General features: G+C 38.0%; 2 protein-coding genes across 4 annotated transcripts in view; one reads left to right on the forward strand and one right to left on the reverse strand.

The window, feature by feature from the left end:
- sbb (scribbler) overlaps positions 1-9,966 on the forward strand; it is an 83,715-nt gene extending 73,749 nt beyond the window's left edge. For 2 of the 3 annotated variants that reach the window (XM_088031561.1, XM_088031557.1), the window contains exons 4-8: positions 3,672-3,795; positions 4,994-5,081; positions 5,355-6,205; positions 6,939-8,720; positions 8,959-9,966. In XM_088031561.1, coding sequence (XP_087887687.1) covers positions 3,672-3,795; positions 4,994-5,081; positions 5,355-6,205; positions 6,939-8,720; positions 8,959-9,023 — 2,910 coding nt within the window. In that variant the 3' untranslated portion in view covers positions 9,024-9,966. The remainder of the gene's footprint in view (positions 1-3,671; positions 3,796-4,993; positions 5,082-5,354; positions 6,206-6,938; positions 8,721-8,958) is intronic. The other variant, XM_088031570.1, reaches the window with a different exon arrangement.
- A 119-nt stretch (positions 9,967-10,085) lies between these two features.
- Positions 10,086-13,104, reverse strand: LOC148181164 (acetylcholine receptor subunit alpha-1-A-like). Its single transcript, XM_088047274.1, has 16 exons — positions 13,095-13,104; positions 13,021-13,037; positions 12,883-12,909; positions 12,621-12,813; positions 12,453-12,559; positions 12,305-12,354; positions 12,172-12,193; positions 12,104-12,106; positions 11,761-12,061; positions 11,548-11,711; positions 11,457-11,501; positions 11,302-11,411; positions 10,866-11,257; positions 10,668-10,820; positions 10,446-10,621; positions 10,086-10,398 (listed from the first exon to the last, which is right to left on the reverse strand). The coding sequence occupies exons 1-16, from the start codon at positions 13,102-13,104 to the stop codon at positions 10,240-10,242; spliced, it is 1,929 nt and encodes a 642-aa protein (XP_087903400.1). The 3' UTR covers positions 10,086-10,239.
- Between the last annotated feature and the right edge of the window lie 377 nt (positions 13,105-13,481).

Here is a 13,481-nt window from a genome sequence, read left to right on the forward strand (position 1 = left end):
TGTACCACAGCGCAAAAAATAAGATAAATGAACTACTTAATCCGCATTTAAAGGAGGATAAAGCAAGTAAAAACGAAGAGATTAACGTAAACCATATTGCAAATGGAGTTGAGATCGTTTCCGAAACTGGACGTTCTTGTTTTTCCCGCGTAATGAGCGTCGGGTTTCCTTTTCTTGCTCGATCCTTTGTCAGATTTTGGAGGTTTTAATTAATTAGCCTCGTTGGAAGGATTTCACGAATTGCATTATCAATAACAGAGCTTTAGGGATTACCATAATTTAATTGGAATAGCACATTGACAATGCCGACTTTACAGTAGAGTGGCTTGAAACGGTTTATATGTTTTGTAAATTAATGAAAACTAATGGAATTGCTGAACAGTATTGACGCTGAAAACACGTTGGAAATGACAGGGAATTTCACACAACACCCATAAAATATTTATATCTATCAAATCGAATGGCGAGAGTCATTTAAATCACTTCTTTATTGACATTCAACAACTTGAACCGAGCATTTTTCTGGTTATGTGCTGTAGATGTATTGCGTGCGACCCTCGTGTTTTGTGAGTTGATAGTTGGGGGAAATCAAGGGGGGTACGCGTATCGATCTGTCAACTTAACCGCAAAATGTACGTTGTTTAATCAGTCATTCTGACGCCTTGTCGCTCCGAACGCCAAGTATTATCTCGCTTTTTGAATGACAAAAGCTGAATATTATTAATCTATCCATTTGTCGGTGTTGCAGATCCATAGAAATGTGCCGAAAATGTGATTGATTTTTTTCCTCCACACTAAACCCAATTTAAATGGAAATGAATTCACGTCATTTGGATTTATTGAATGTGCACGGAATAAATGTTGGTTTAACAATATTGTTCCACTTTGAATTAATTTCGAGAGAAATGTATAGAAATGTTGTAATCGACATTGTTCGGATTGTGCTCACAGCGAGCCACTAACCAATTACGCTCAATACAATGTTTATTAAATTGAGCACATGTTTAATAAGCGTTCGATCCGTCGAATCAACTTCCGAAAAGGAGCAATTGATTGGTGCGAATAAGGCAACGTTTGAAGACCGGTTTGATTTGCCTCTCCAGCTGAGTTTGTGAAGAAATAAAATCCTATAAGGTTATAATAGTGGTGAACAAAAAACCTTGTTGCTGCTATTAAAAATTCAACAAATGGATCGCAGATATTCAATAAAACGTTAGCGCTCGATTCAGCTTTGTCGGTCATGAAATATCAGGTTGTAAATTTCAATCATTTGAGGTGATTACCATCCTTTCAACTTATTTATTATTTTATAAATATCGACAGAAATCGAATTTGCATTTCAAATGTTGTTGTCGTAATCTCGACAGTGGAATCGACGTGAATCATTGTTTCTTCATTCAACCGTGTTCTAATAGTCGATACAATCATGCTATTACACTTTTTATGAAACGGTTCGTCTGTAAACCAGTTAGTTATTAATGATATGTTAATAATATGGATAATATATAACATTGTTAATAACATGTCTGCTCGAATTATAATTTGTCCTCTCCATGTATAAACATTAATCATCATCATAAATAAATAATGTTAATAATTAATTAATAATCTAATTACTTTCAGTGTTCGGTTTACAAAAACGTTATTCAGGCCGCGTTGTGGCAGGAAAGGAATAGGATTATTATTTATTAATTGGAATGATTAATCACAGCTTTTTACAAAACGCGACGCATGCAGATTTTATTAAAAATACTCATTTAAATTTTAATTTAGCAGCGAATGGAAATGTAAATGCAAATCTGACGGGCATTAACTCTGATTACACATTATAACAAAATACTGTAAAATACTGCAGCGAAAAACCGTAGCGATGTGGAAATAAAAAAGCCCTAAAATATTACGCGTGCATAAATTCATCAGCTTCTGATATTACTCTTATGGACAGGTTTACCATTAACACACTTGACAACCAGTGTAACAAATGTTCCGTTTTATTGCGGTAGCACCATTGTTCTAAGTGTTTTTATTTCAACGAATGAGATTTTTTTGCTTGATGCAGGTGATGAACTCTATACTATATGTAGTTATTTGTAGTACAAGCGCCGAAGAGACTGCATGTGAGCGAGCTTTTGCTATGAGCTTTTCGCGAGAGTACTGTACATGATTTATTATACTGCTTTTTCTATACTTATTACGTTTTTATTAAAAAAATATTTTGTTACCCAATGCATGTTTAACTTTGTCACTAAAGCGCTAAATAATAAAACAATAATAGAATGTCTATCAAAGTGCAATTATAAAATGAAACCATTTTACTTGTATTTAACTATTTAACTATTTAACTGTGTGGAATATGTCATTTCATATAAGGTCGTAGAAAAAATATTACGCTTCTCCTTGATCAAACGCTAATTGTACTTTTTGATGACAACAGTATACAAATAATTTGTTTATTGTGGTGATAATCCCACCTCGTTAAAATTTAGTGGACGTTGTAAACAGAAAAATCAATTTTCGTTTAGTGTTAACACTCCAGGCGATAGTGTACAATAAATACCGATATAATCATTTTGTGATTAATTTACAGCCGTTGTCGATACGTTACGATAACTCGTAGTGGGTGGTATCGCATTCTCACGCCCCCGTTTTTCCCATAATCGTTTCGTATTCCATAGCCATTTACGCCTCGACTTTGAAGTTACCTCCGTTTATCCCACAGTCATCATGTCATTTGAACACTCTAAATTGACCTCTAAATTGCATGCATTACATGTTCAATAATCCTTCAATTAGCATTCGACGTAGCGTGCTTATCCATCTTTGAAGTTCCTAGTCATTGGTGATTTTTTAATAAAACGTGTCATCAAATACTTCATTAGTCAGCTGCGTGATGAGGCGTACAGGTGTGGGCAATTACCATCAGGTGGTTTAACGAAATTACCGTTGTTTCGCTCTATAATGAAACAGAGGTTTTACGCTTTTTTTGTTTGATTTTCGGCGAGACCATTAATGGTTTCCATTACTGAACTCTTTCAACAACACTTATTCCGAAATAACGCTCTTGGTAATTGACCATTGCATGGCCGTGGATTGTTCCAACGAATCAATTGTGCGAAATTAGCTTCATTAAAATCGAATTAGCAGAGCTCCTAACTTAAGAGTGTTCTCTCACTTGTAAATGATTAAATTGTGCAGTGGAACGATGCGCAAACTTAATAATGCTACGTAATTTTTAGGGATTCTTTCTGGCTCGAAATGTAATTTGTACTTTTTCCTTTGACATGCGGATCTTTGTTACACGAATCGCAAACAAATTAAATTGTGAAAATTCCAGTTTGCCATGTTTAATTTTAAAGAACACGACCGTTTCTGCGAGCTTTTAATTTTTCTCTTTTGTGGGCTATTTCGTGACATGATTGCCTTCCGTTTGTTGGTGGATAATTAAATTTTTGTTGTGGCAGAAATTGACGTCTTATGAGCATTGAAATACAGAGCTTGTTTTTACCATTAGGTTTTTATCAGAGTGCACAGATGTTCTTGTTTCATGCTTCCATCGAAGCATTTAGGTTGATATTCTTCGTGCATCTGTCATGTTAACTATCGCATTTCGAATGCCGTACACATTGTACACGTGATGTATGTTTTTCGTTGACACGCTACGTTTGTTGCAGGAGGTATCAGACGTATGTATAGGCACTAGTGTTGGAACCATCACCGAACCGGATTGTTTGGGACCCTGCGAACCTGGTACAAGTGTCACGCTTGAGGGAATCGTGTGGCACGAGACCGAAGGAGGTGAGTCTTTTTCGAGCGTAATCGCTTTAGATCCCCTATTCGATTATGAAGATAAGATAAACAAAAGACATTACCAGGCTGCCGATGTTTCAGATTTATGGTATAGTGAAGTTTTATTGTTTCTGTTTATATGAACACTCGAAGCTATTATCATGTTTACAGGCGCTTTGTTTTTCTGACAACACCAATTTAATGCTCTTTATGAATCTGTTTACCAACAACAAGCGAGAGTTCGAAATAAGCCAAAATCCGTGCAGCACAGAATGCAAAGTTGGATTTGTTTGATCCTATTTCAGTTTATTCGGTTTTGTTGGATTCTTTTAATGTTGTGTTCAGTTTCATCAGCGAAAAAAAACGTGGTCAAAGTGATCATCAAAGAACAGTTCGATACAAGTTACTTTTCACCTGAAACCAAACGTCGAAGTGAAATTATTGTTACTGGCTTTGTTATTTATGTAGCCATTTATTCATAGACATTTCAAATATGCTCTAACAGAAGTTTGACAGTTTGTTGTGTACATACATCGATATTTTTTAAATTAAATTAGTGTTTATAAAATTGAATCGGTTAAAAATTTTAATTTAAACGACAAACACACGCAACCCTTCATCATTTTAACAATATTTCATGGTATAAAATACAAATTCTAATTACCTCATTAAAATTTTGTTTATGTGTGTATGTATTTTTATTTTAGTTTATCTGTGTTATTATTATTGTATAAAATTGCATCATTAATAAACGTTTCTTTTTCGTACTAAACAAAAAAAAGTACTTATAACCAAATGCGCAATGAATTTAGAAAGGAAACAAAACAACAGTTATTGATTTTTTTTTCATCAGTTTTTCAGATTGTAAATCAACATTTTAGTATTTGTTTGAACATTCTTCACGGCTTTAATTTATTTTCATACCTTTTTATTGGTTTCATCGATTATTATTCTTTTTATATTTACTTTAGCTCTTCCACTCTAAAACCTAAAAACATCAAAAAAATAATGAAATGTCGGTTAGAACTAAGTGAATTTTAAGTGTCAATTTGGTATTGACCTTAGTTATACGTAACATGTTTTCATAGCTTCTTCATAGTGGAAGCGTATTGCGATTAACTCTTGAACTTGCATTCCTAATTGCGCGATAAAATTCGCTTTTTGTAATTAAATTTTTGTCTGTAACTGAAGTTTAAATTTTCTGCAGGTGTTCTGGTGGTTAATGTTACTTGGAGAGGAAAAACTTACGTAGGAACCTTACTGGACTGCACGCGCCACGACTGGGCGCCCCCTAGGTGAGAACTAGTCGTAAAACTTTAACCAAATATAATTTTCAAGTTCTCATTGCCTAGTTTTACAGTTACCAAATTTAGATGTAGTACTTATGTTATTTATTTTGTATATTTTTATTGTAAATTTTTATGTATTTTACTGTTGAATACATAAAGTGTTATTCTTGTACGATTGGTTTTTTATTTTGTTTCGTTGTCCGTTATGTTTTTATTTCGTCTTGTGACTCATTGATTGGCAAAGTAATTTTTCTGAGTGAGCATTGTTTTCTGCCGCAGATTCTGTGATTCTCCCACAAGTGACCTGGACAACCGTACTCCAAAAGGACGAGGTAAGAGAGGACGTTCTGCTGGCGCTGCAACACCAAGCACTGATCTAAGCAACTTCACAGAGACCCGCTCATCCGTGCATAGTAAGTTGCGGAACGGTGGTGTAAAGGGGCGTCGTGGGGCAGCGAACGGTTCAGGTCCGTCCACCGCCCCCTCGTCCCCCACGCCCTTCGTACCGCCGCGCCCCGACACCAGCAGCAAGCGCAAGAGTCGTGCAGGGGAGGAGGACCCCGCGCCCGCTGTCCAGGGCAAGAAGACCAAGATTGTTGTTCCGCCACCTACGCCTCCAGCGCCCGCGCCCACGCCTTGCGGCAGCCCACCGCCTTCGCCAGTGCTCCTGGAATGCCCCGAGCCTAATTGCTCTAAAAAGTACAAACATATCAACGGGTTAAAGTACCACCAGTCGCACGCGCATGGCTCTGTGGACGACGACGACACCAAGGATGTCACTTCCATGTCAGAAAACGACGAGTCAAACATTGAGGCTCCTAGTCCAGCCACTCCGGTTAAGTCTCCAGATAAAAGCCAAGACAGTCCTCTGACGCCGCAGAAGAAAGAAGCGGAATTGCCGTTGATTCTCAGGGGGGCGAGCTTGCTGGAGGTGCCTAGTCAACCGGCGACGCCACGTAGTACGCCACCGTCGCCAGCGACGCCACAAAGCGACCTCGGTAACGGCGCCGGATCACCCACCGTGCCTCTCGTGGAAAGCAAAAACGTTGTCAAACCGGGGGTACTGAGGTACACCCCCACCGAAGAATACCCTGTTGGGGTGTTCGGCGCCAACAAACAACAAGTGACAGGTAGGGGGCCGTTTCTGATGACATGTCATTCATGGTCATTACAAAACAGTTTTAACAACAAATACATTACACATAATAATTGTACAAAAACATGCAAAAACTGTAAACGTGGAAATCCTTATCGTTGTAATTCATTACAATTTTTTTTACTTATGTAGTTTTATGGGAACTTCTGTTTTACACTTGATACTTTTAAATTCCCAAGCAATTATTTTTCAACTAGAAACGAATGTCGGATGCACCGATTATTTTAATTTATTTGCAGTTGATGTTCACGTAACTTTTACGACTTCATTATAAATATGCTCGTCCGTAATTCGCTCCCAGTGTATTATCGTGTACTTCTTTAGACAAAGGAACAAATTCAGGAAGTAGAAGACAAGAATTTAACTCGTCCTGTTGATTGCTTCTTTTCTCGTAATTCAGTTAATCTTCTTAATGTTCTCGCGCAGATGACGCCTATGTTATTTCCTTGTTAGAAATTACCCTGCGAACTAGCAAAACAAGTTGCTTTGTTTTATTTAACATCTCAGAAGATGTAATTTCACGATGTGCATGTTTATTGTGCATAATGTGTTGACAGAACGTTTATTTACTAAAATTTAACAGTTGAGAAATAGAATTTTCCAGAGAATCAGACGCCGAATCTAACGGTGCGATGTTTACCCGTTCGCTGTCATTAAACATATCAGTAATATGTGCAGTTACAGAGTTAATGCTGATGTTATTGCAGGAACACCAATGTCAACTTCAGGCTCTCTGCCGCCGGTGCGCAGCGTTTCTGTTTCGCTCCCTTCAGAGCAGCCAACTTCCCAGACTGAAACCAATGCTCAACCGCAGTCTTTCACGAATCAGTTGCAATCTCAGGTGAACATGCCTTCTCAGCAGTTCACACAACCTCCGACTCTCATAATTCCGCCACAAAACTCGTCCCAGATCTCTTCGCAAATGTCACCTCATGCTCCTCCGTCTCCCAGTCAACAGACGAAGATTACCCAGTTCAAAGTAAAGCCCACTGCCGCACTAATGCCTGATGATAAAAGCAAACAGCCACAACAAAACGGGTCAAGCAATAAACCCCAAAGTTTCAAGAAAAAGAATCGAAAGTCTCCTGCGGGAAGTCCGCATCCTCCAGAGCAACCAGTCTTTGGAGTAGAGCCAACTGCCAGGGACGAAGTGCAAAGTCCAGCCTACTCGGATATCTCTGATGACGGTGCTCCGGTGATGGAAACGGAAGGAGATAAGAGTAAGAATGCAGATAAAAAGACTGAGTCGGGGCAGGCGATGCCCCACATGCCCCAGTACGGAATGTACCCGTTTTACGGACAACCGCAGTATTTGGTGCCGTCGGTGCAAGATGCGAAGAAGGAGGGCGATAAATCAACAGAGAAGCCGGTGGAAAAAGACGGTAAGAAAGAAGGATCTGACTACTCGCAAAAGATGTTACCTCAACAACATTATTACCCATATGGTTACATGCCAGGGTACGCCTACAATATGGATCCAAACTTCGCGGGTGTACCTATGGTTCAGGAGGACAAAATCAAAGAGGAAAGGATAAAAGAAAGTCCGAGTCCTATTATAGACCAACCGATCAAACCACCGGCGCCGATTCCAAATCCCATTCAAGTCCCCACACCAGGCAAAGTGAAAACAGAGCCCGCAATCAAGGAAAAACATCAAAACGAAAACCATCAAATACTCAAAGAGAGCATTGAAATCAAGAACCAAATGAATCCTTACATGTACTCGCGTCAGCAACAACAAACTCACCACAATCAAAGAGACGAAGAAGTCCGTCGGTTTTACGTATACGATCAAAGAAGAAAAGAGCAACAATCAATAGACCACAAGAATTCGGCGTCGAAAGCACCACCTCCACCCAGTCCCAACCTCAAACATAAAGACCCAAAACCCGAGGAAAAAAAGGACAAAGATGTAAAGCAAGAAGGGGTGAAACCCACTATGGAAACCCAAGGCCCCCCGCCGCCCCCGACGTCCCAATACGCTTACATCCACCCCAGTTACATGCAGTCAGCGCACTATGGCGCCCTACCCTTCGACCCGAACCACGCCATGTACCGCGGCATCATGGTTCCAGGCCCGTACAGCGGTAACCCTTACTTGCACGCGCAGATCCCCAGGTATCACGCTCCTGAAGACTTATCACGAGCGCCGCCTCCACCGAAAGCCCTAGATATGCTGCAGCACCATGCGCAATACTACTCGTCTCACAAAATCCACGAATTACAAGAGAGGGCAATCAAATCACCGACACCGAAGACGTCGGTTGCGAGTTCGAGCCCGTCAACGAACAGCGGACAGTCGACGATTCCGGCTCAACCGCAGATGACTCAACCTCCTACTTCTCAGACGAATACCACCCCTTCTGGTGGTAAACAGACGCCGGGGGAAAACAAGGATTCGCGGTCGCCCCCACCGCAGCGTCACGTTCACACGCATCATCATACACATGTAGGCCTTGGGTATCCCATGTATCCTCCCCCTTATGGAGGTGAGTTGAGGCTATTAAACTTTGGAAGTTTGGAGAAGAAATCCAAACTCCAGAATCTGGGTTAATTCGAGAAACTAACGATGATTATTGCCAAAATAAGTTTTTCTTTTTCTTCACGGAAACTTTGGAACTTCCAGTATTTGTTCAGCTTAGAGAGTTTTTACGAATGAGACCCAGATTTAATTTGGCGTGAATTTGTCTGTTGTTAAGTTGAGGCCTAATTCGATTAAAATTTCAGCCGCAGTGTTAGCAAGCCAGCAAGCAGCAGCAGTGACAGTAATTAACCCTTATCCGACCAAGTGAGTGCCCGAACTTGAACCGTGTCGTAGTGACTAAAAGCATTCCATAGTTGTGTCTTGTTATATAGTGTGCACTGCTGATGTAAACCTAATGACTTTATTTCTAGACCCACAGCTGTTTTGCAACGCAAACGTATTGTACATTATTATTTTATTCATTGTAAATAGTGTAAAGGCATAGTAATGTCTTTTAAAGTCATAATTAGTTGATACTTTGTAGTAGACTGATATTTGACCTATTAGAAAAGTACTGTGTATTTTTTAATGTAAAACTGTCTTCTTTATTATTACGAAATTGAATAAGGTTAGAATATAACTTTTTATTTTTACTATTATATTATTTGTTCCATTCCAGTTTTATTGGAATATTTGTATAATTATAAACACTGTCTTTTTTTACTTAAACGATTGGAGTCTGTACATCTTGTAATATTCTGTAAATAAGCCATGACAAAATAAAATGTATAAAGTTTATTACAAATTTGCAACAAGCCTTGTATGTGGTCTCGCGATTCAAAACTCGATTATTTTACTTTTATACGTAAAATCACGCATTTACATGACCATTTCATGCATTAAACAACTGCAAGAAAATATTTACATTTGTGATGTTTCGCTCAGGAGATAAAATGCAAAATTTAACCGCACAAAATCAACGCATTTGTAAATTTCTCTTTCACGCGATTTAATGCATCACTCGCTGATACGAACATTTGGGTAAACATGTTTATTTCTTTGTGATATTGTGATTTTGTGCAAATTCTTGTTTTCAAGCATTTGAAGAAGATTACCTATTGTACAGACTACGAGGGGCTTTAATGTAAAGTTGCTTAATAAAATGAATAAACTAAAACTTTTTGTTATTACTTATCTATTTTTTTGATAAATGTTGTACAATACTGTTACATCTGTTGTCAAAAAAATAAATGTCTTTCATAATCGATAAACATTTTTTGGGAGCGTTTACCCAACTTCCCTCATTTGTGTGGTTGCAGCTGATTAAAAAAGTGTTTCCATTTAATCTTTGCAATTTGGGTAAGGAATAAAAATTACTCAATCCTGTCTCTTAATATATTTTAATGAATTTGATTGACCACATTGTTATCAATTCTACCTAATTTAATATGTACTTTAAATTTAAAATCAATTTGTGTAGATTACCGAATACATCATAATATTTTTCTTGTTGCCCGCCCTGAGAGGCGTTGAACAAAACGCGTTTACGGAGTGAAGGCTATAAATACGAAGACGTACACAACGAAAAATACAAAGAAACACAATCTGTCTAAAATTTTGGCAAAGAGCAACCACTCGGATTTACGAGACGCAGGATCTTCATTGCTGATTATTGCAGTGACGTCGTCTTCGTTGCCAAGACCCTAAAACAAATGTTTCAATTTTTGTCGCGGAAATGTACAAGAAGTACTTTAAATGAATTGTCGCCCACGAGAATAAATTGCCCTGGTTTGAAAGCTACCAAAACGCAGACAATTTTCGATACCCAAGTGGGAATCGCCTTTTCTGTTTCAACCATACTTTTGAGTATCACGCTGAAGATGACTGTGAATGCTGTTAGTAATAAGGAGTCTCGGGCAAATCGCACTGAAACATTTCAAATTAAATGTGTTTATTGAAGCTTTTGACTTACGTATCACAGGAATTTTGTCGCCGTTCAAAGGGACCATCCAAGCGACATTTTGGATGTATAAAAATCCGCAGATCAAATTTATAATACATAGAAGGAGGCGGTTGGGGTTGTCTGGGGCCATCCATACTGACGTAATCGTGATCATGATCAAAACTGAAGAAAAAATAATGAAAATTATCGTTTCAAGGAGAGCCTTACCAAGGGCTGGTAGAATAACGCTGGCGATGTGCGCTCCAGCGAGTCTTCGGATTTTGAAGCTGAAATTGATGGAAGGATACGTGTTATTTGGACAACACTTATAGTTCCCCGGGTGTCTCACAGCGTCTGTTTCAACGAGTTCCCATTCGCTATTGGGAACGATATCTCCGGTATCGACGGCTGCTTCAGGAATTCGCAAATCGAGTTCTTCACCACTGTGAACCCAAGAACCGAATCGTACAGTGCAATTATGTGTATCGAAAGGGTACGAAGTCAAATCAGACGTACAGATGGTGTTGTGGCTCGTTGAAGGGACACAAACCACACGCCCTTCGTTCGAAACGATGCAAGTGGCACTATCAATTGCGGAAGGATCCCCGCCTTGGTTCCGCCTATAAATTAATATGAGAAAATGGTAATAGAATCTTACTGGTACCTGTTGTAAACGGCGATGTCAGGCGTCCAGATATCAGTGTTCGATAAATGAATGCGTGTTATAGATTCATAATCGTCAGGATTCCATTTAAGGTGCTCGTCTACCCAGCGCTGTGAAAAAACTCAGTAATGATTCTTCCACTTCTTTTTACTTACCAGAGTCATCCAACTATCCACCGTAAAGCTGTTATCATGGATATTCTGAAACGACATTTTCAAATTCCGCATTTCCAACCTACCAACTTACGAATTCATAATATTTGAGGATCAACTGGATCACCAGAGGAACGGCGCTCTTGTGGTTTCGAACGGGTCTTGTGTTCCTGTCGTACTCACAAAGCAAGTGCTTTCGTAATCTGATGGAAGCGAGTTTAGATCGGTCTGAAGCCGGACAGTCATCGTCACCTTTGACTGAAATACCAGTAAAATGTGTTCTTTGATCTAATGGAAAAATTTTTACCTGCGGAAAGGAATAGTAAAACGAGGAGACTTCGTACGAACATCATGTATGAAATAAACTGAACGTGGATGAGGAATTTCGATATGTGATCTCTGATGTACGCCCCTGTTCTATTTAGATAAGTAATGATGCGTGCGTAAGAAATTTGAAACCGAATCGACGGAAATCGAGGGGTGTTCAAATAATAATTAGAACACTTTTGATATCGATATTTACATAACAAGAGCGGACAGTGCCATTTTTCGCACGAGTGTGAATGTAGACACTTTTCGACGAATATGTACACTATTTTTTCTATGGTCTTTCATCTAAAAGTAACAATAATAAGTCTCGAGAATATTACGTTCTATTTTTATAACTTTACTACCATTCTAATGTCTTTTTATATTATTTTCTTTCATTAGTGTTTACATAATGCTTGCATGGGAATAGGCTGGTGTCGATAGAAAAAATGGAACACGTTTTAGTGATTTATTTATCTAAATCTACAATAAATATTTAATAAGTTATGCCAGTCTAATACATCTTGTTTTACATAAGTCACCATAATTTCTTAAAAATAACAATACAAAAATACTTTAATATAATAAAATACTGTACAAAAGATACAACAAGTACATAAAGAATCAATTAACAAAACAATACAAACTATTTTACATTACAAACACAATAGTTATAATTCATTTAAGTACTTGAATTATGATTGAAAACAATAGAAAAATAAATAGCGTTTTCAGACAATCAAATTTTTTGGTATCAGCCATGAAAAGAAATGAAAACTGCAAGCCGATCGCTGAAACTATTAAAAGAAAGATTTCGTGATTTATCGCTCCATTCAGGAAGAGGCATAAAACACAAACTGTTAACACGTAAAAATAATGAGGTATTAAATGACATAATAATAACGGTGTGGTTTAGCGTTGCGCTTTCGCGCGCAATAAAAGCGAATGAGATAAATTTTATAAGATGGCATTTTTGGGTTAAGAGTCGCGTTATGCATTCCTGTGCATCCGTGGAAACCTTTATGATAATTTTTTCAGCAACCATGCAAAACTTGAAATGTTGACAATTTACTTAATTCTCCATTTATTTATCTGAACACGTTTTCTGTATAAAGATCACGTCGGTTAAGTTAATGTTATTTGTTGTCTGAGAACCAGATGTAAAAGGTTTTAAATGCAAATCAAACGGTTATTATTTCGATATAGAACAATAAATTATATTTAATTTGTTTACATTTAAAAACCGGCGCTATCCAACAAGTCTGTTAGTTCCGACTAGAATTTGTCAACAAAATACGACGACTTTCAAGTAAACATACCAACAACACTTACTTTGTTGCATCTACTTTACTAAAAAATTCAATACTGGTTATTACTGTGAATTATTACATAGGTTAGGTCAAAAGACGCAAATTCAGAAGCGGCATTTCAGTCTGACGAGAAAGTGTGTTGAAATGTTTTTTTTTTATTTTAGAAAGTCCCACTGGTCGAACTGAAATTCCGATTCCGCATCTGAAGCCGTCCAAGAAAGGTGCCAAGACCTATCAGCCGCTAACTTTACCTTAAGTATTAAATTAAGAAATTAGAACACTTGAAGTACTTATCTGCGTGTTACAACTACCTCACTACGACACGAATAATCTCTCGGATTAATCTACTTTGGAATTATTAAAATCGCTACTTTTAACTAGAATTTGTATTGTGTAATGCAATGGAATT

Source organism: Gnatocerus cornutus, chromosome 1 (assembly GCF_029298725.1).
Source record: "Gnatocerus cornutus isolate USDA-ARS CGAHR chromosome 1, icGnaCorn1.1, whole genome shotgun sequence".
NCBI classification, from domain to species: Eukaryota; Metazoa; Arthropoda; class Insecta; order Coleoptera; family Tenebrionidae; genus Gnatocerus; species Gnatocerus cornutus.

Excerpts from the sequence above, each read along its gene's own strand:
- LOC148181164 (XM_088047274.1), bottom strand. Across the intron at positions 12,560-12,620 it reads ATTATTTTTACGTGTTAACA|TTTCAGCGATCGGCTTGCAG; the intron begins GTTTGTGTTTTA and ends TTCTTTTAATAG. Across the intron at positions 12,355-12,452 it reads TGTTTTCAATCATAATTCAA|TATTTTATTATATTAAAGTA; the intron begins GTACTTAAATGA and ends TCTTTTGTACAG.